Source organism: Camelina sativa, chromosome 4 (genome assembly GCF_030686135.1).
Source record: "Camelina sativa cultivar CO46 ecotype springtype chromosome 4, ASM3068613v1".
Classification (NCBI taxonomy): Eukaryota; Viridiplantae; Streptophyta; class Magnoliopsida; order Brassicales; family Brassicaceae; genus Camelina; species Camelina sativa.
Genome location: NC_141883.1, coordinates 30,543,911 through 30,563,521, shown reverse-complemented (window position 1 = coordinate 30,563,521; position 19,611 = coordinate 30,543,911). Strand labels below are relative to the sequence as shown.

Here is a 19,611-nt window from a genome sequence, read left to right as displayed (position 1 = left end):
CCATGTGATGTGGATCATGCTTGAGTTAGATCCGTACGGTAAAATAGTAGGTGTCTGATATTACCCCTCCTGACTCACAGTCCAGGGCTAAAGATTAGATAGATCCTTCACTACATATAATACACACCACACCACATAAATATCATATACATTGTACATTTTTACAAAACATCTGCTGCATTATTGCCAAGTGTAGTACAATTTCTTAACGTTTGAAAACTTTGACCTTTTTTCTTTTCTTTTTTGTACTTCTTACAAATTTACGTGTTCTCTATTTTTATACCGTTAACAAAGTATTTTGATTCTTTATATATTATCAATCAACAAATCAACAATAATAATAATAATAATAAATGTTACAATACTTTTAGTTGGTTTGCACTATAACAAATTTGTAAAGTCATAAGTTTAAAAAAAAAAAAAAAAAAAAAAGCCAACGAAAAAACAAGTCTCTTTGAGTTATTTCCGATGTTTTGTAGTATTAAGGTACAAATAACTATGATTTTGTCTGGATCAGTTCAAACTATGAATAATAAAACTTCAGAGAAATTTTGAAATAAAAAGAAGACATGAATAATTGAAGACAGTAAATAGAGAGACATACTATGCCCACCACCTTTCAAGAGCTTTTTCTTATCAATTTTTATATAAAAACAAATATCTAAAGAGGAAAGATGATTTGAAAATACTTGATTGACTAAAAAAATCAAAACTATTTTTGTGAACAGTCAAGAAACTATTGTGGGTGATCTTGAAACAGTTTGGACCAACTATTACATTGTGATTGTCATGTGCTGTGCGTTGGTTGTCTTTTGAACCAACCATCGAATTGGTCATCTTCTTACATCAAATCTTAACCATGACTTGGTTTCCGTAAACTAGTTTACTTCGAAATTGATGTTTGCTTAGATCTTGATCATTCGTTCTGCGTACAGGTCCGAAGTAGTATCATGTGCGTTCGTATTTAGATTCAGATTATGAATTTTCAAACTAAATCCAGTTGAATGTGAATATGTCGATCCCTGTCTTACTATTTATGATAGTTACTTAGGTCTCATCTTATTTCCTATATATGAGAAACATCTTCATTTACAATAGACATACACAATCACTTCCTTTTTTAGTATACATTTTCACATAGACTATGAAAAAACATACCACATGATTAGATTTAGAAACTAACACCGTAATACTGTACATATATTTAGAGAGGGACAGAGACATAAAACAGGAAAACCGCTCCACAGAACCTGAGAGATTCGAGGAGCTAACGTATTCACGAGACTACCCACCAGGCCACCAACAAAGACAAGTCCCTCAAAAAAATTTGGTTCGAACAAAAGTGTTTGAATAAAGGAAGAAACATGTGTGTATGGCCCCTTTACAAAACCTATCAAGTACTCTTTTTAATTTGTGTCTTCTCTTTTCTCTTCCCAATCTCTCATGTCTTTGAGTCCCTACCTCTTTGTCTCTCACGTCCCCACACGTGTCACTTTCAATCACTTCCATTTATAATTGCATCTCTCTCTCTCTATCACTCACAGTCTCACACACTCAAAACCTATTCGTATTCTTTACTAGCTTTCTTCTAAGTCTTCACTCTTTTATCATACCTTGTTTAGATTCTGATTGTTCACGTGTCTCTGTCTTGTCTTGTCCCAAATCCTTAAACATTTTCACTTAAACTCGTTGAAAGCTTAAACCTTTTCCCTAAGTTTCTCTTTTGGGGTTTATGCTCCTCGATGATGATCTAATGTCACTTTTTATGCCCTCTCTCTTCTCAAAGATTCTAATTAACATCGCATCTCTCAACTCCTTTGCATTGGAGAAATAAAACCAATGAAAGAACTTTTGTGAATTCTCAGTATAATATCACCAAGAAAGAAACACAGACACTTTGTCTCTCTCTCTCTCTCTCCTCTCTCTTACACCAAAACCTATGACGATGAAGAGAGCTTTTCTATCTCCTTCCTCACTGCTCTTCTTTCTCCTGATAACATCACTCTTCCTCTGTCAAGGAAACAGAGTCTCTGCCTCAATGCCTCCATCTGAGTCAGAAACTCTCTTCAAGATCATGGAGTCAATGTCGTCTGATCAACAATGGCGTCAGTCCCACCCAAATCCTTGCGCACCTGGCTCATCTTGGCCAGGCATTGAGTGCAAAACCGGTCCAGACCACTTGTCACACGTCTCTCGACTCGATTTCGGCTCTGCTCCAAACCCTTCTTGTAAACCCTCTGCTTCTTTCCCTTCTTCAATCTTCTCTCTCCCTTTTCTTCAATCAGTCTTCTTTTTCAACTGCTTCACTCACTTCCCAACCACAATCATCTTCCCTATTAAGCTCCTCCCTAACTCCTCTCTTCAACAGCTTAGCCTCAGATCAAACCCTTCTCTCTCAGGCCAAATCCCTCCTCGCATCTCTACCCTCAAATCTTTACAAATCCTCACCCTCTCGCAAAACCGGTTAACCGGAGATATCCCTCCGGCGGTTTTCTCACTGAAAAGCCTCGTACATCTCGATCTCAGCTACAACAAGCTCACTGGTAAGATTCCTCTGCAACTAGGGAATCTCAATAGCCTCGTCGGCTTAGATTTAAGCTACAATTCGTTAACCGGTACAATCCCACCCACGATCTCGCAACTCAGTATGCTTCAGAAACTCGACCTGAGCTCGAACTCTCTCTTCGGCAAAATCCCAGAAGGAGTAGAAAAGCTTCGTTCTTTATCATTCATGGCGTTAAGCAACAACAAACTCAAAGGAGCTTTCCCAAAAGGAATCTCGAAACTTCAGAGTTTACAGTACTTCATAATGGATAACAACCCAATGTCCGTTGCTCTCCCCGTTGAGTTAGGGTTCCTACCTAAACTCCAAGAGGTCCAACTCGAGAATTCAGGATACTCCGGCGTGATCCCGGATAGTTACACCAAGCTCATGAACCTTAGCTCGTTGTCTCTGGCTAACAACAGAGTAACTGGGGAGATCCCATCTGGGTTTGAGTCTTTGCCTCACGTTTTCCATCTGAACCTCAGCAGGAACTTGCTGATCGGCGTCGTGCCGTTCGACTCGAGTTTCTTAAGACGGTTGAGTAAAAATTTGGATTTGAGCGGGAACAGAGGGTTGTGTCTGAAGCCAGAGGATGAGTTCAGTGTCGTTAAGACTGGAGTTGATGTCTGCGGGAAGAATATTACTAGTGGTGGAGCTGGAACGTTGATGCAGCAACCAAAGAAGAAATCACAAGCTGCTTCTTCTCGGTATTATAGATCTTGTTTCTTCTCAAGTGCTCTGTTTCAGTTTGCTCTGTTTCTGGGGTTACATCAACGATTGGTTCTCTAAGGAGAGATAAACGACAAAAAGAAGAAGAAAAAAAAAACAGAGAATTAAATATTTGTATCAAATCCCTAAAAAAAAGAGAGAAGATTAGTGTTTGTTCCCAAAGTAGACGATGATTTCTAGGGAAATAAATTTATTAGTAGTCGATTTTGATGTGTATTAAGCAATGTACCTTAATGTTGTTGTTATTTTATTTTTTATTTTAATAATACTGTACTAGTAGGACTAGTATTTTTTTTTTTTCTTTCAGATTTTTGAATATGGATTGTACTAGTAATAAAAAAAAAACTTCGAGTTCATTATGAGTTTTAGGTGTAAATATGGATAGCGAACAACTTCATAGCTGTGTGTATCAGTGTATAAATACGTGTTTGTATACAAATGGAAAATAACAAATGAAGACAATGTTTTGTTGTTTTCGATTGAGTAAAGTTTATTATAATAGATAGAGAAGAGCATTGAACAAAAAAATAAGGGAGCAGTTTGGACAAGGAGTGTCCAGTGGTAGTGGAAGAAGAAGTGATAAAACGACACAAACCTGGTTCAGTCTGACCATGCAACTAAATTTTAAGAACTAGAAAATTACAAGTAATCTTTTAAATTTGGATTTCAAACAACCAAACCAAACCATCTTAAATTTGTTTTAAAGCGATTAACTCTCATTTAACTTAATTTTGTTTTTATACTCTCAGGCTCAGCTATCATTATGTAGGACCCTATATATCGCAGAGACTCCCTCTGATCGTATCGTATCTAATGAGAACAAAGAAAAAGAAGATGATTGATAAATTTTTTTTGGTACATACTAATAATCTTTTTTAACTTCACGTTTAGGACTCCCTCTGATCGTATCGTATCGTATCTAATGAGAACAAAGAAAAAGAAGATGATTGATAATTTTTTTTTGGTACATACTAATAAATCTTTTTTTGTTTTCTTTATCGTACACATCTTGATGTGATGTGACTAAAATGATAGGTTAAAGTTTTAAACATATTTTAACATGATACACCATATATAATAGGAGAAACTAGAAGAAAATAAAATTATATAATTTGTCAGTCATCTGTCTAAATCCAGCTACTTTCTTTCTTCTCATGCTTTTTCTTACTGCATGCGAATTATATTGCATTACCATTGCCTCTCTCACACACTTCCTCTGTCAATTTTTCTTATTTATAATATTTTTAGCGTGAAAAAGGCTTTGTTTATAGTTTATAAAATACATATCAGTAAAATCTAATTTTCAATATGGCCATGCTTGAATAACTTCATTCATACAAGAGATGTAAATTGTGTTATTGTAGATCCTATATAAAATTCATGGAGATCTTTCAGATGTACATGTAAAAGTTAACACATTGAAAGAGATATGATTGAGTGATATTAGTAAATAGTGTGGTGGTCGTCGAATTGTATCAATCAGTAAGAAAAAAGAAAAAACAAGAAGAGTGTAACGTAACGTTCGATATAATTCATGTGTTGAAAACGGAAGGAGGGAAAGAAAGATCTAATCCTATCTATCACTCTCAGATTCAGAGCCTCACGTGGGGGAGGAGAACCAACTTTAGAATTCCATTTTTAGGTACGAATGAAACTATTTCACCCATCGCTTTTAACGTCTCATTTATTATACCTTTCACTCTCACATTTCTCACCACCATTAATAAAAACCAAAAGCTAACTAGACTTATTCCCCATCGTAAACTTAGTAGTATAAGATTAAAAGCCTAGTACACACTAACGCAAACCAAGAGTAATTTATACAAAACATTATTACCATATCTTTGGCAACTATATTATTTAATTTATTTTGTATTTCGGACTATTAATATATAGAAAGAACATCCATAAAATCATGAATTGTCTTTTGTAGTTGTATCATAGTTCATATCATCTTGGTTTAGACTTTAGAGTATAGTTCTAGTCATTTTTATTGTGATTACAGTTTACAGTAATAGTTGATCGGTCTGTTACTGTTTTCAAACTAGAATTTAACTAGTAATGAAATGTTGGTTTGGTTCCAAACTTCCAATGGTAAACGAGTGAAGAAGCTAAGGAGGAAATAAAAGGCGAACCGTGTCAACCGAAAGAAACACGTTATATAATATTGGGCCGAAAGATGCTTATCCATAAAGCCCACAATTAGAATTTAGCAAATCGAGGTAAGCAATTGAGACTCTTTGTAAGATATGATAAGTGTGGGTCCCATATTAATTCTGACAGGATTAGAGATGCAGAGGATCAATCCAAGTTGGGTCAATCGAGGGTAGTCTCCAGTGTCTTTCCACCGTTCGATATCAACTGTATCCATAAGATTACATACACGTCGACACTAGTCAATACTCCTGCCCTCAGGGGATCGAGACACGTGTTGTTGTTATTTAACGAAGAGTAGAAGAAACAAATGGTTGCTTCTTCGCTCCCTTTCTTCTCTCTTCTTTGAATTTTGATTTTTTTTTTTTTTTTTTTTTTTGGTTTGAAATCGTTGATTAATGGAGTTATCAGATAGAGTTAGAGCTCGACTAGCTGTTCTCTCAGCTCATTTGACGGAAGGGAAACAGGATTCTCCGGCGATCGAGCGATATTGCACGTCGGCGGATACGAGTGTCGCCGCCGCACCCCATGGATCACTTAAGGGAAGCCTGACGATCGTAGACGAACGTACCGGAAAGAAGTATAAAGTTCCGGTCTCAGAGGATGGTACTGTTAAAGCCGTTGATCTCAAAAAGGTATTATTAACTCTGTTTCTCTAAAACAAATTCATGGTAAGTAGAAAGTTTTGTTTTTTTATTGGGTTTGAATTGAATGATGGGATCAAGCGTATGGAAAAAAGTTGTTAAATTTATAAACTTTTTCTTGTTTTTGAGTTTTGATTCTGTGCTGAGAATTTGGTCTGTTTGCGTGACAGATAGCTACGGGGAAGGAGGACAAGGGGCTTAAATTATACGATCCTGGTTACTTGAACACGGCTCCGGTTCGGTCTTCGATATCTTATATCGATGGAGATGAAGGTATCCTCCGTTATCGTGGCTACCCTATTGAGGAAATGGCTGAGAACAGCACTTTTCTGGAGGTTGCTTATCTTCTCAGTAAGTGGATTAGATAATGTTGTTTCCAGCTTTGGTAACTTGATGTCTTAGTATTGCTGCTTTTATTGCCGTTTTAGAGCAAACTAAGTTACTCATCATATTTGGCTTATATGTGTATATCCACAATTTCAAGTCTTGGATTGGATCGAATTAGATTTCGATGAAAAGTTTCCTCCTTTGTGGCAGTGTATGGGAATCTGCCCTCTGAAAGTCAACTATCTGATTGGGAGTTTGCAGTTTCACAGCACTCAGCTGTGCCACAAGGAGTCTTAGTAAGTCTCTGGTCCTTTCTATATGAATTTCGGTTTCCATTTATCAATTGTTTCAGTTAACTGTCCTGTGCTTGTTCTTTTCATTGTCATTGTCTGTTCAATCAATGATCCGTACATGTTTTCTGAGGGTTTTGTGCTCTATGCAAAGCTATCAAACAATATATTTATCATATCTTACTCGAGTTACTTGATAACTTTTGTGCAGGATATTATACAGTCCATGCCTCATGATGCACACCCAATGGGAGTTCTTGTGAGTGCAATGAGTGCGCTTTCCATCTTTCATCCTGATGCAAATCCTGCTCTTAGGGTAGGTTTAAGCCTTGTCACTCACTAGTGTAAAGACTTGGCTCTTTTGAAATTGTCCGTATAAAAACATGTTGACTAATACTCTATTGGGTGCAGGGCCAGGATATTTACGATTCAAAACAAGTTAGAGATAAACAAATTATTCGCATTATTGGAAAGGTATTTTTGTTTTCAGTGGTTACCTTACTTCTTCCTATATTGTGTCAATCTTTCTAGTCACGCATAGACATATTTGGACTTTGCATTTCCTGGAGTTCTGTATGAAGAATTTACAATTAACTTGTGTATATAAATGTGCTTGCAATTTGCAGGCACCAACAATTGCAGCAGCTGCTTATCTGAGGATGGCAGGGAGGCCTCCTGTTCTTCCTTCAGGCAACCTTTCTTATGCAGAGAATTTCCTCTATATGTTGGATTCCCTGTATGTATCTTCAATCTTTCTTCTTGAATTAGTTAGAAACTTAACTTTTAATTTCATTTTTGGGGATTATCGCTTGACGCTTCAGAGCACAGGAAGCTTAGTTGCTTATTACCTGTAGCTTATCCATTGACACACTTTTTTCTATTTCTTACAGGGGAAATAGATCCTACAAACCTAATCCTCGACTGGCTCGGGTTTTAGACATCCTCTTCATACTGCATGCTGAGCATGAAATGAACTGCTCCACTGCTGCTGCTCGACATCTGGCCTCTAGGTACTCTTTGGTTTGACTCTTAGTAACCTGGATAAGAGATATATTGATTAGGAAATGTCTTCTCGTAGCGGTGTTGATGTGTACACTGCTGTTGCTGGAGCTGTGGGAGCGCTTTATGGTCCACTTCACGGTGGTGCAAACGAGGTATGCTATTTATTCTCAAGTCGTATGTTACATCTTCTGATGTATTTGCATGCTCCATGGTCTTTGAAATTCATGTCTTTGGTTCCATTAGGCTGTGCTTAAAATGTTGGCTGAGATTGGGACTGTTGAAAATATTCCAGAGTTCATCGAGGGTGTGAAAAACAGGTAAACTCAATTTTTGAAACTATATGCTTCTGTTTTCTGGATTTGTGACAAGTCTTTTCATTAGTATTCTTATCTCTTTGACATCTTAGGAAGAGGAAGATGTCTGGTTTTGGACACCGTGTATACAAAAACTATGACCCTCGAGCTAAAGTCATCAAGAACCTGGCTGATGAAGTATTTTCCATTGTTGGAAAGGATCCACTAATTGAGGTTCGCTATGTCCGAGAAGTTCAAGCTTATACTGAAACTTGATGCACACCTTTTCGATTTAGTGTAATTGTTCATGTTTCCTTCGAATATGTTTGATTCTGGTGTCTGCAGGTTGCTGTTGCACTTGAGAAGGCAGCTCTCTCTGACGATTACTTTGTTAAGAGAAAGCTTTATCCAAATGTTGATTTCTACTCTGGATTAATATACAGGTAATAGTTTGAATGCGTTTGCAGTGTTCATCACTTCCTCTCAACTTCATCTGAATATGCAATCTTGGACCATTAAAACAGGGCAATGGGATTTCCACCAGAGTTCTTCACGGTCTTGTTTGCGATTCCTCGTATGGCTGGATACTTGTCCCATTGGAAAGAGTCGCTGGATGATCCTGACACCAAGATCATGAGACCACAACAGGTAGTTAGTCTCTTCCCAAGAATAATAAGAGGAAGATGTTTGTTCGGATCAATTTGATTGAAATGTTGAATGTTGCAGGTGTACACGGGCGTGTGGCTGAGGCATTACACACCAGTGAGAGAGAGAATGTTGACGGATGAGTCGAAAGAGTCAGACAAATTGGGTCAAGTCTCGACTTCAAATGCATCAAGAAGACGTTTGGCTGGAACTTCAGTTTAGGCGTAGGCCCTTTTAGGGTCCATACTATATACATCAAACCAGACCGCAAAGAATAAAAGAGATTGGATTATCTATAGCCAAAAGCTAAGAGAGTCTCCAGTCTTGATTTGATCTTTCTTTAAGTGAAGATTTCTCATACTGTAGGCACAATAAAACATATATTTGCTTCAATCCATCTTTGAAGGTGTGTTTATTCGCCTTGTTTGCGTTCTTATCAGAATGTGTTTACCGTATAAAAAGATTTGCATTCTACAAGGACTTTTGTTGTGAAAATTTCTTGGCCAAAGCAACAAGTAGAAAACAAAGCATTTAAATGATACACTTGAAGAAAAAATGATCTGTAAAAAAAAGCTTTATAAGTTATACATTACATGTTCTTTTGTCTGGAGGCTGCATTTTTCGAAGTTGAAGGAGCAGTTCCAGGAACGCTGTTCATCTTCCTTGGAGGTAGCCTTTGTCCACCAGAAGGAATACTTCTTGATATTGGAGGCGAATTTACGGTTAAGCCAGTCCTCTTTGGAGCAGAAATACTAGACAAGACATGATCCATCAAACCGATCAAGTTTCGAGGATAAAGAAAGTGGATCAATATAAAGATATATAGATACTGAGTTCATATTTACCTGAAACTCTTTTGAATCGTGTTCCTTTTAGTTTCAGTAAGATTTCGTCCACCATAAGGAATGCTTCTCGAAGTTGAAGGCGCATTCGCAGATAAGCCAGTCCTCTTTGGAGTAGGAACACTAGACAAAAAATGATTCATCAAACCAATCAATCAAGTTTGGGGGATAAATATTGTAGATCAATATAAATAAATAGATGCTGCCGGGGAGATGATACCTGGAACTCTTATGAATCGTGTTCCTTTTAATGGCAGTAAGATTTTTCACTTCTTGACTGTATAATCAAAACCATCGGAAATTTTGAATTCAGAAACAGATTGTTGCTAGAAACCGTATAAGTACACCTTGTGATTGTGCATTTTTGAAGTGTACCTCTTCAACAGATCTATTTTTGCCTTTTTCATGATGTTGCTCTTCACATGCCCAAGATTGTAACCTGATGCAGTATTACCTGCAACGAATCGTTCAATATAACCATTAGAGTACACGGAGCCTGAGGGACGAAACCAATATATGCACGGAGCCTTTGCATACTGTTTCTTCAAGACCTGACAAGATGCTGCAAAATAATCATATTGGTGAAAAAAAGAGTTACCCCAAAATGGTCTTTTGCTTGGAGGAGCTTTCGAGCAGACCTTAGTTTGTCGACTTTGTTTTCCTGACAAAAATATAATTTTAAACGATTACAAGGGAACCGAAGGAGAATAAATTTTGGTCTAAGAACATGCGTCTCATTATTGATCTAACAACAGCCATAGATGAAAAGACATATTCGTAAAAAAGATCATACTTTCATCTTCGTTCTTGTAACGTTGTTTCAGTCGATCAACAACTTCCTTTTCCTTTTCTTGCACGCTTATAACCTTTGCCTGCACGAAACCATATGCATATATCTTATAATTCAACACCACTTATATATGTATCTACATTAAAACCTGAAAAATAAACCAGAACCTCATATAAATCCCTCCATTTGAAATTAACTTTATTCCGCTTCATCCCCTCCATAGTATCATTCAAGGCCTCTTCACCAAAGTGCTTCTCATAGAATCCCTTCCAAAAATTATCGGTGACTGGACTAAGATCTGTGTCCTAGCAAAACAACAAAACAACGAAAAAGCATAAGTTAAGATGAAGAAACCGTCAAAACATACAAAAGATAGAACCGAGCCATATTGGTCAGTGAGAAAAGCTTCGTACTTGAGTAGAATCCTCAATGTGCTTCAGTTGTTCTAGTGTACAGTGTTGCATAATCTGTTCAAGGAGATGAAAATCAACTCCACCAACATATCCAATGTACTTAACATTATCAATGGCTTTCCTAACGCAAAGATCAACAAGTGATGGTGGCTTCCTGGTATGCCCCTCAAACAACATCGCAGCCTTCCCAAAACCTACAACAAGAAACACACTTTCAATATGATTTCACAAGAAGACACCTGTAGACTATATATATCACTAAGGTACAAACAAGATACGGAATTCATCAGCTTATAAGAAACTTGATAAAGGACAAAGTTTGAAACTTTCCTCAAATATAATGTGAAAAAAGATAACACAAAAACCTGCTTTAATCATTCAAGCAAGTTCCTTTATACCAAAGAAAGGCCATCCATCATAACTCAAAAGAAGGATCTTCATAAACTGAGCTACAGCTATCCAAAATCTAAATTCAAAGGATCTTGATAAATTGAGATGATCCAATCAATCAAATACCTCAAGTCGAATTCACAATTGAATCAATCTATTTCCAAAATCGAAAACACTAGATTAGATGCAGAGGATGAGTTTTACCGAGAAAAAATCAAATAGGGAGCTGAATCGACGATTGACCCAGGAAGGAATGAAGGAGACAGATCCAAAGAATCAATCTCTTCGATGATCAAAGAAACCCCTTTTCCTCTTCCTGATCGAAGACGCCGGAGTTTTCTGAGTTTGTTCAATCGTATGTTACCCACCACGATGATGATGATGATGAATTGAAAACAATTGGCTAACGCTATTATTGTACACGCGCGTTTCAAAATCACGATTGTAGGTCTTGGTTTATTTACAAACACGCGCCATCTTCACCGGTTTCACGTGACGGTGTCGTTTTAAGTGCATAGTATACATAAAACCGAACCAAATCGAACTAAGTTAACCGAATATTACAACAAATCAAACTATAGGTTAATTCTTATACCGAATCATACATAACCGAACTAAACAAATCAAAATTCAATTACATAAATAGCTTTACCACTGATCAAAATTAAATTTTTATATACAATCGAATTTTATTTCGGTCTGATTCGTTTAAGTTTGATAACATTTGGTTCGGTTCAGGTATGGTTTGACTTTGATCTGTTTCCAAAAAACTGGAATCGAACCAAACCGGAGAGAAACAAACGGACAGGACTCACTGAGACTGACAGAGCTTTTAAAAGATTTGGGCAAAACTCTCTGTTTCAACGGAGAAAAAGGAATCATTTTTAATGGACGCATTGGGAGGTTACGGCGGCGCTGGTGGTTTCTGGGGATGGAATGGATTCGATCAACGGAGAAAAAAGAAACCTTCCGGCGATAGAGGCAAAAAAAGGAATTCTGGATCTTCGGATTCCGTCGACGTGAGCAGAGACGCCGGCGGTTATCGGTTTCCTTTGAAGCAAGCTGTGACGGCCGGCGCACTCACTTTCACCGGTGACACGATTGCTCAGCTATCTGGGAGATGGAAAAAGAGAGCCGCTCTGAAACAATCATCTTCTGAGCTTGACGAGGTTCGTCTCACCAAGTTTCTAGTAGTATGATTTAGTGATACACCTTAAAAATGAAATTGGATCTTTTGTATAACCAAAAATGTTTGTGAGAGTATGTTTGATTAGTGTGTAGTGTGTACAGTCTCTTATTAAGTTATGTTTGATTTGTGTGTAGTGTTATTAAGTGTGTTTTCGTACATTGGTGGGAACTTGGCTTGTGACTAAAGGATTTGTGATTGGATCTTTTTACTTAGGGGGAGTTGTGGAACATTTTCTCAGAACATGACTGGATTCGTGCCTTGCGGATGAGTTCTTACGGGTTTCTCTTATATGGCCCTGGCTCTTATGCATGGTATCAATTCCTTGACCATTCTTTGCCTAAACCAACTGCCACAAATCTAGTGCTTAAGGTACTGTTACCTCTTAGACTTGTTTTGTTTATTGTACTTAGAACATAGAACATGTTCTGATATACTTTTCACTGCATTTACTGATCCCTTGTTAGGTTCTGCTTAACCAAGTGATACTTGGTCCATCTGTGATTGCTGTTATATTTGCTTGGAACAACTTGTGGCTGGGAAAGCTCTCTGAGCTGGGAAACAAGTATCAGAAAGATGCTCTTCCAACACTTCTATATGGTGAGTTACCAATTATAGAGAGTTAAAGTTTTACCATTACATAGCATTGTTCGTATATTTACTCGTCTTGGGATTTCTGCAGGGTTTCGCTTCTGGGTCCCCGTTAGCATACTTAACTTTTGGTATGGCTCTCTTTCTCTATCATTATATCACTTGCATTTGGAGGGTCTTTATATATATGTATAATAGGATCAGTGTGGTACTTGCTTGGAATTAGCATTTTACATTGAGGTCTGATGAAAGGTGAAATTTACAGGGTAGTTCCGCTTCAAGCTCGTGTAGCGTTCATGTCCATGGGGTCGGTGTTTTGGAACTTCTACTTATCTTCAACTATGAGCAAGTAGATACATAATATATTTGTATCCTTCAGTTCAGCCTCACAGAGTGATAATATATCATTCTGAAAGTTTTCAATACCAACCAAAGTAAGTCAATCCCGCAGCTCTTTCTCTACCGTTTCAACTTCGGATTCTAGTTGTCTTGATAGTAATCTGATAGCCCTTCATATGATCTGTTTTGAACTTACGTTGCAGGCCGACGCGGAACCTCATCAAGATGCAGTTTAAAATCTCTGTCAAACTCTCTTAGGTTTCTACGGTTTTTAAGAGAAAGATAGGTTTCAGATTGTTAAATGTATTTCTGTTTAAAAAGTTTTTTGTTGTTGTTATACCTCTATGGCATCTTACAATGAAGATTTTGATGTTATAACTGGTTTACAAACACCTGCGGTAATTTAAACAAAAAAAATATATATATATATATGTCGCAAATATATATGTTTTGTTTATATCAGAAGATATACATCAATAGGCAAAACTATCGATTTCAACATTATCCCATCTTTAATTTTTCTTATAAAAGTTTTTTTTTTCCTCTTTTTTTTTTTTTTTTTTTGTTTATAGAAGCACAAGTAAAATTCTACAATACCTGAATGAATAGTATAACAATGACAAACATAGAGAATGACCTAGAAGAGCGTCTGCCCCTGAAAAAACGACTTTGTCGTCGTTTCAAGCCAGAAAGTCAATACGTCGTCCATGTAGAGCCACAACAACAAGTTGAAGACGAAGAACTTGAAGCGAAGCGAGAGCTTCCCGAGAGGTTAAAGAGGAAGATAATGGAGATGGAAGGCACGGAGGAGACACTAATAATGGAAAAGCCATTGACTAAGACCGACGTGGATGGAGGTGAGTCGCGTTTGTCTATTCCCATGAGTAAGCTTTTGAACCACGATTTTCTGACTTAGATGAAAAGACAAAGACCTATAAAAGAATTAAAAGGGATAGAGAAGGAGGTTTAAGCGTGGAAGTGATCGATCCGAGGTTAAAAGTATGGAAGTTGAAGATAAGAGGATATTATGATATGGACAAGAAAAAGAAGACGAAGAAGGGTGAGAGCGTGATGTATCTGTTGGCGTATAAGTGGAATCATGTAGTTAAAGCTAATGGTCTTAAAGAAGGTAATAACTTGCAGCTTTGGTCCTTTAGGTCACAACAAAAGCTATGCCTTGCCCTCGTCTTGCATTAACTTAGGGTTTTGAAACCCTCGTCTTGCCCTCATCTTTGACGGATGTCGTGTGAGAGTTTCTTAGTTGCCTAGGATTTTTTTTTTTTTTTTAATTTAAATATTTAGCATTATTGGTTTAAATATCTCTAGGTTTTGTTATTAACAGTGTTTGTTGAATGAATATCTTCATCTTTAAAACATTTAATTAATAATTTCCTTGTAACAATCGGGAACAATTTCCTATATGGCTTGAATCGTGCGTAGTACTAATTTATTGTTAATTTGTGATCAGTGAATCATAATCAATTTTATGAACTTTCGACCACGGAAAACAACCTGTCCGTTGTCACGTCACCACATTCGGAGAATTCCACATAGATCCAGCTGAATCTGTTAAACCCTACTTGTCGTAATAAAAATAAATCAAGTTTTGGACAAGTATTTTAAAAACCACGAAATGTAAATTAAGAACCAAGGCTGGAATTTGACTTGGCCTTCAAACTGTTTGATTGTACGAATTAATAAGACCAAACAAATTCTATAAAGTGTTGTTTCTAATCCTAGAATAAAGAATTCAATTAAAGAAAAAAAGGGTTTAAATTAATACACCATATGGAATGGAAGGCTCTTCTGATACTCAGTCATTCATTTCTTTGAGTATATATCGCACAATGTGTTACTATGAGACTCGTGGAACAAGATTATGAAAAGTTTAGCTTGCGACGTTTTTCTTGAGTCAGCTACTTGTGGATATGTGGCGGATCCTGGCTAATTTTATATAAACTATTTGACCATTAGATTGATTTTTTTTTCTTATTAAAAACTGATTAGCCCCGATAACTTCGTTTTCCACCTAGTTTTACTATTTTTTTTTTTTTTTTTATGACGGGAGAATTCCAAAACAAAAATCAAACTAGTCTCCTCCTGTCTTACCACAAAAAAAACTAATCTCCTCCTTATTAAGAACCGAGTATTGTGGACGGCTGGACGCCTAGATTGACCATCTGCTTTACCATTTTAAGTGTAGCTAAAAGAGCACGTATATGTAAACGAAGACTAACCAACAACTATTTATTTTGTTTGGTTTTGTGGTTGAGCTATACAATTAAAGTGCAGAAAGAGATAGGTGGGTCACTTTTAGGTATGAGATGGACATGTCTTACCACATGTTAAATATGAAAAATAATTGCTAATAATCATAACGAGTTGCTATATGTAGGGAGTAATATATTATTTGTTTATTTCATAATTCCACTCTTTTCCTTACGCTCCCTTCCGCGTCCACGTACACATCTAAAGATATTCGAACCTTCGAAGAGCCAAGAGGAAATATATGTACTTTTAATATACGTTTTAAATATATATATTTGAAATCTTTTAATATGTTTGGAATACATCATGTACGCATTCAAACGAAAATCTATAATTTTTGAAGAATTTGAATTGTATAACGGAAAGAAGAATTTAATTAATCAACAACAATATAATGGTGTATAATGACTTTATGAGTTTGACTGACCCATTCGAATTTGATTGCGCTGTTTAGTAGTGTAGTGTGTTGTGGAACAAACGGGTCCACACGTAAATTATTCGGAAGCTAAAGGTAATGTTACATACGTAGCTGAAATACAAGGTTTAAATACCTACTAACGCCATTTCTTCATTCATCATCTTTCTCCAAACACCTAAAAAACATAAAATAAAATAAATGGCTGGAGAGGAGTTGTTGAGACTGTTCGAGCAAAACTGGTCGGAGAGACTAATTCTCAAGAAAGACAAAGAGAATCTGAATGGCAAAAGTCGAGAGAAGCATGAAGAAAGAGAGATTCCAAAGAAAAGAGAAGAAGATGTGAAGAATTTTCCGGTGAGCTTTCTTGTAGAGAGGGCTATGAGTGATGAGACGATGATGATGACGAAGACGAGTTCCAAGACAAGTTTGTTTAGTTCTTCATCAGATGATCTGTTCTTGTCTCCTAGATCTGTCTTACCCGTTAAAGCAACGCCGATGAAGCTTCAGACGATTCTCTCCGGGAAAGAAGTGAATGAGTTTAGGATTGCGGAAAGGGAAAGAGTACTTTCGGAGAAGAAAGATCTTCAGAGGAAGAAGATGATGATGAAGAGCAATGTGAGAAGAAGAAGAAAGGGAAAGAGTATGTCGGATTTGGAGTACGAGGAGCTTAAAGGGTTTATGGATCTAGGTTTTGTCTTTTCCGAGGAAGACCATAAAGACTCTGATCTGGTTTCGATTCTTCCTGGATTGCAAAGATTAGTGAAGAAAGATCATGATGGATTAGTGCAAGTAACAAATAAAGAAGAAGAAGACAAGAGCAATATAAACACAGTAGCGAGACCATATTTGTCGGAAGCGTGGGATCATTGTGGAGGAAGAAAAGGGGAAAAACAGATCACTATGGAGATAAAGTGGAGAGTTCCGGTGCCGGCGGCTAAGGAAGTTGACTTAAAAGATAATCTAAGGCTTTGGGCTCATGCCGTGGCCTCCACTATTCGACGATAACACAAGTTTTGGGATTCTATTAAAATGCATGCGAACTTTTTTCTGTATCAATAGTTTTTGATCATTCTGATTTTCAAAATTCATGTGAATAAATGAGAATTAGTATGCTCGATCTCTCTACAATGCACTACAAAAAAATGATTGATTTACATCATTTATTTTATATATTTGTATCATGTTTAAATGATGCAAAAATAATTTACATCACTTAAATAAATGATTTACATTTCGTTGATCCTAATAATTTGTATCGATTGAAATAAATATTTGCTTCAATTAATAAAATTGATGTTTGTTTACATCAATTACAAAAAATAATATAAGATTAACATCATTTTTACTAAATTGATATAAAACATTTGAATCATGTCTCAAAACTAATGTAAAATATTTCTATCATTTAAAAACTGATGTTAAATTCAATATTATTATAATAATATAAAAAATAATTTTGTCTGAGTAATATATTTATTATTTATAACTTTTAATCGTTTTTAATATATTCATGGTAACTAGAATTTTAAAATAAATTAACTTGATAAAAATAAACTCAATTAATTACCTGATTTTAAGGTTTAATACATATATTGATTAGTTTATTAACTCTACTCCTTAGTTTATTAATTCTCTCTTTGATTACTAAATGTATTATTCCAATCAAAACAAATCATACAACTTACTTGATGATGATGAATAAGGATCCTTAATAATCCAAAGAAAATGAAGATACAATTTTTTTTTGGGCAAAAGAAAATAAAGATACAGCTAGGTTTGCTTTGTAGCTGCTATAATTTTTGATCAATCAACTTTTTCAATATTTATCTTCTAATTACGTTTAAATATATATATATATATATATATATATGTAATTTTTAAGTGATATTAATATAATTTATTTAACATCAGTTTTAAATGATGTAAATTTTGTATTGTTTTAAAAAATGATTTTACACCAAACATGAATAAGTACATCAATTATCTAAATGATGTAAATTTTAATTTTGAATCGATTTTTTAAAAGTGATACAAGATAATAGAAACTGAATCAATTTTAACTAATTGATGTTAAATTAGATAATTATAATATCATTTAAATTAATTGATGCTAAGTTGTATATATTTACTTCACTTATCAATAAGTAATTTAAAATTGCATCACTTAGTTTTGAGATACACTTTAAGTGATACAAAAGACTCTTTTTTTGTAGTGATGACCATATTGAGTAATGACCAAGAACATATCCGTCCTTGTCGGAAATGAAAGAATCTATGATGAGGTTTTTTAAGTGGTGGGCCAAAAATCATATCCAATAATGCTCAACACTTGTCATATCGTATTTTTTGCCACGTCATTAATCAACAAAATTTTCATATTGTTATGCAATAATCATGTTAACAACTATTGCATTTCTTCCTATTGAAATAACTAAAATATTATGGAATAATATTCAACTTATTTTTTTGTCAAGTCGCTTTTTTCAACCATTCAATTAGAAACATCTATTTACAACCATAGTCTGCACAAAACTTACTCACTTAAATATCTAGTAAATATGGTGGATTAGTTATTTTCTACTAAAAGAAAACTATCGTTGGATAAAAATTTTAAATGTAGAATTTTTTGAGTCAGTTAATCCACTATGTTTACCTGAGAATGAAGTATCCAAATTAGATAATTGATTAGTTGGCTCCATGGACATTCTTAGAAAAAAAAATTCTTGTATAATATTTTTGAATAATAATATTCAACTTATTTTTTTTGTCAAGTCGTTTTTTGCAACCATTCAATTAGAGACATCTATTTACATTCATAGTCTGCACAAAACTTACTCACTTAAATATCTAATAAATATGGTGGATTAGTTATTTTCTACTAAAAGAAAACTATGGTTGGATAAAAATATTACATGTAGAATTTTTTGACTATGTTAATCCACTATGTTTACAAGAGAATGAAGTAACCAAATTAGAAAATTGATTAGTTGACTTCATGGACATTCTTAGGAAAAAAAATAATTCTTGTATAATATTGTTGAATAATAATATTTAACTTATTTTCTTGTCAAGTCGTTTTCTTCAAGCATTCAATTAAAAACATCTATTTACATACATAGTCTTATAGTACACATTTCATTTAATTTACATAAAACAGTAATTACTACATATACACATAAATAATACTGTACAAAACTTATTCACTTAAATATCTAGTAAATATGGTAGATTATTTATTTTCTGCTAAAAAAATTATTGTTAGATAATAATTTTAAATGTAGCATTCTTGACTATGAATATAGTGTGGATTAACATATTATGTATATATATATATATATATATATATACTTTAACAAAAAAAAAATGTATCTATATATACAAAACCGAACCAAATCGAACTAAATTAACCGAATATCACAACAAGTCAAACTATTAGTTAATTCTTATACCAAACCAAACAAATCAGAGTTTAATTACATGATATATAGAAAGATTTACCACTGATCAAAAATAAATTTTTATATACAATCGAATTTTACTTCAATTTGATTCGTTTCAGTTTGATAATAACATTTGGTTCGGTTCAGGTTTGGTTTGACTGTGATCTGTTTCCAATAAACTGGAATCGAACCAAACCGGGGAAAAACAAATGGACAGGACTCACTGAGTGAGCTTTTCAAAGATTTGGGCAAACTCTGTTTCAAGTTTCAACGGAGAAAAAGGAATCATTTTTAACCGAATATTC

General features: G+C 35.1%; 5 protein-coding genes across 5 annotated transcripts; 4 read left to right on the top strand and 1 right to left on the bottom strand.

Annotated features, from left to right (window-relative positions):
* Window positions 1-1,402: 1,402 nt before the first annotated feature.
* Window positions 1,403-3,630, top strand: LOC104782791 (receptor like protein 29). Its single transcript, XM_010507817.3, has one exon. It carries the CDS (start codon window positions 1,940-1,942, stop codon window positions 3,332-3,334), a length of 1,395 nt encoding a protein of 464 aa, XP_010506119.1. The 5' UTR covers window positions 1,403-1,939; the 3' UTR covers window positions 3,335-3,630.
* A 1,902-nt stretch (window positions 3,631-5,532) lies between these two features.
* LOC104782790 (citrate synthase 3, peroxisomal) lies at window positions 5,533-9,124 on the top strand. The gene is made up of 13 exons (XM_010507816.3): window positions 5,533-6,063; window positions 6,243-6,423; window positions 6,610-6,695; window positions 6,901-7,005; window positions 7,101-7,163; window positions 7,316-7,425; window positions 7,580-7,699; window positions 7,768-7,843; window positions 7,935-8,008; window positions 8,098-8,218; window positions 8,330-8,427; window positions 8,509-8,632; window positions 8,711-9,124. The coding sequence occupies exons 1-13, from the start codon at window positions 5,827-5,829 to the stop codon at window positions 8,849-8,851; spliced, it is 1,536 nt and encodes a 511-aa protein (XP_010506118.2). The 5' UTR covers window positions 5,533-5,826; the 3' UTR covers window positions 8,852-9,124.
* Window positions 9,111-11,496, bottom strand: LOC104782789 (uncharacterized). Its single transcript, XM_010507815.3, has 9 exons — window positions 11,269-11,496; window positions 10,675-10,868; window positions 10,429-10,566; window positions 10,265-10,343; window positions 10,070-10,132; window positions 9,847-9,925; window positions 9,692-9,748; window positions 9,475-9,594; window positions 9,111-9,381 (listed from the first exon to the last, which is right to left on the bottom strand). Exons 2-9 carry the CDS (start codon window positions 10,849-10,851, stop codon window positions 9,219-9,221), a joined length of 876 nt encoding a protein of 291 aa, XP_010506117.1. The 5' UTR covers window positions 10,852-10,868; window positions 11,269-11,496; the 3' UTR covers window positions 9,111-9,218.
* A 362-nt stretch (window positions 11,497-11,858) lies between these two features.
* LOC104782787 (uncharacterized) lies at window positions 11,859-13,620 on the top strand. The gene is made up of 6 exons (XM_010507813.3): window positions 11,859-12,233; window positions 12,467-12,622; window positions 12,718-12,850; window positions 12,933-12,972; window positions 13,107-13,275; window positions 13,384-13,620. The coding sequence occupies exons 1-5, from the start codon at window positions 11,952-11,954 to the stop codon at window positions 13,192-13,194; spliced, it is 699 nt and encodes a 232-aa protein (XP_010506115.1). The 5' UTR covers window positions 11,859-11,951; the 3' UTR covers window positions 13,195-13,275; window positions 13,384-13,620.
* Window positions 13,621-15,992: 2,372 nt separating this feature from the next.
* LOC104782786 (uncharacterized) lies at window positions 15,993-16,985 on the top strand. Its single transcript, XM_010507812.3, has one exon. The coding sequence runs from the start codon at window positions 16,065-16,067 to the stop codon at window positions 16,869-16,871; it is 807 nt and encodes a 268-aa protein (XP_010506114.1). The 5' UTR covers window positions 15,993-16,064; the 3' UTR covers window positions 16,872-16,985.
* The last annotated feature ends 2,626 nt before the right edge of the window (window positions 16,986-19,611 follow it).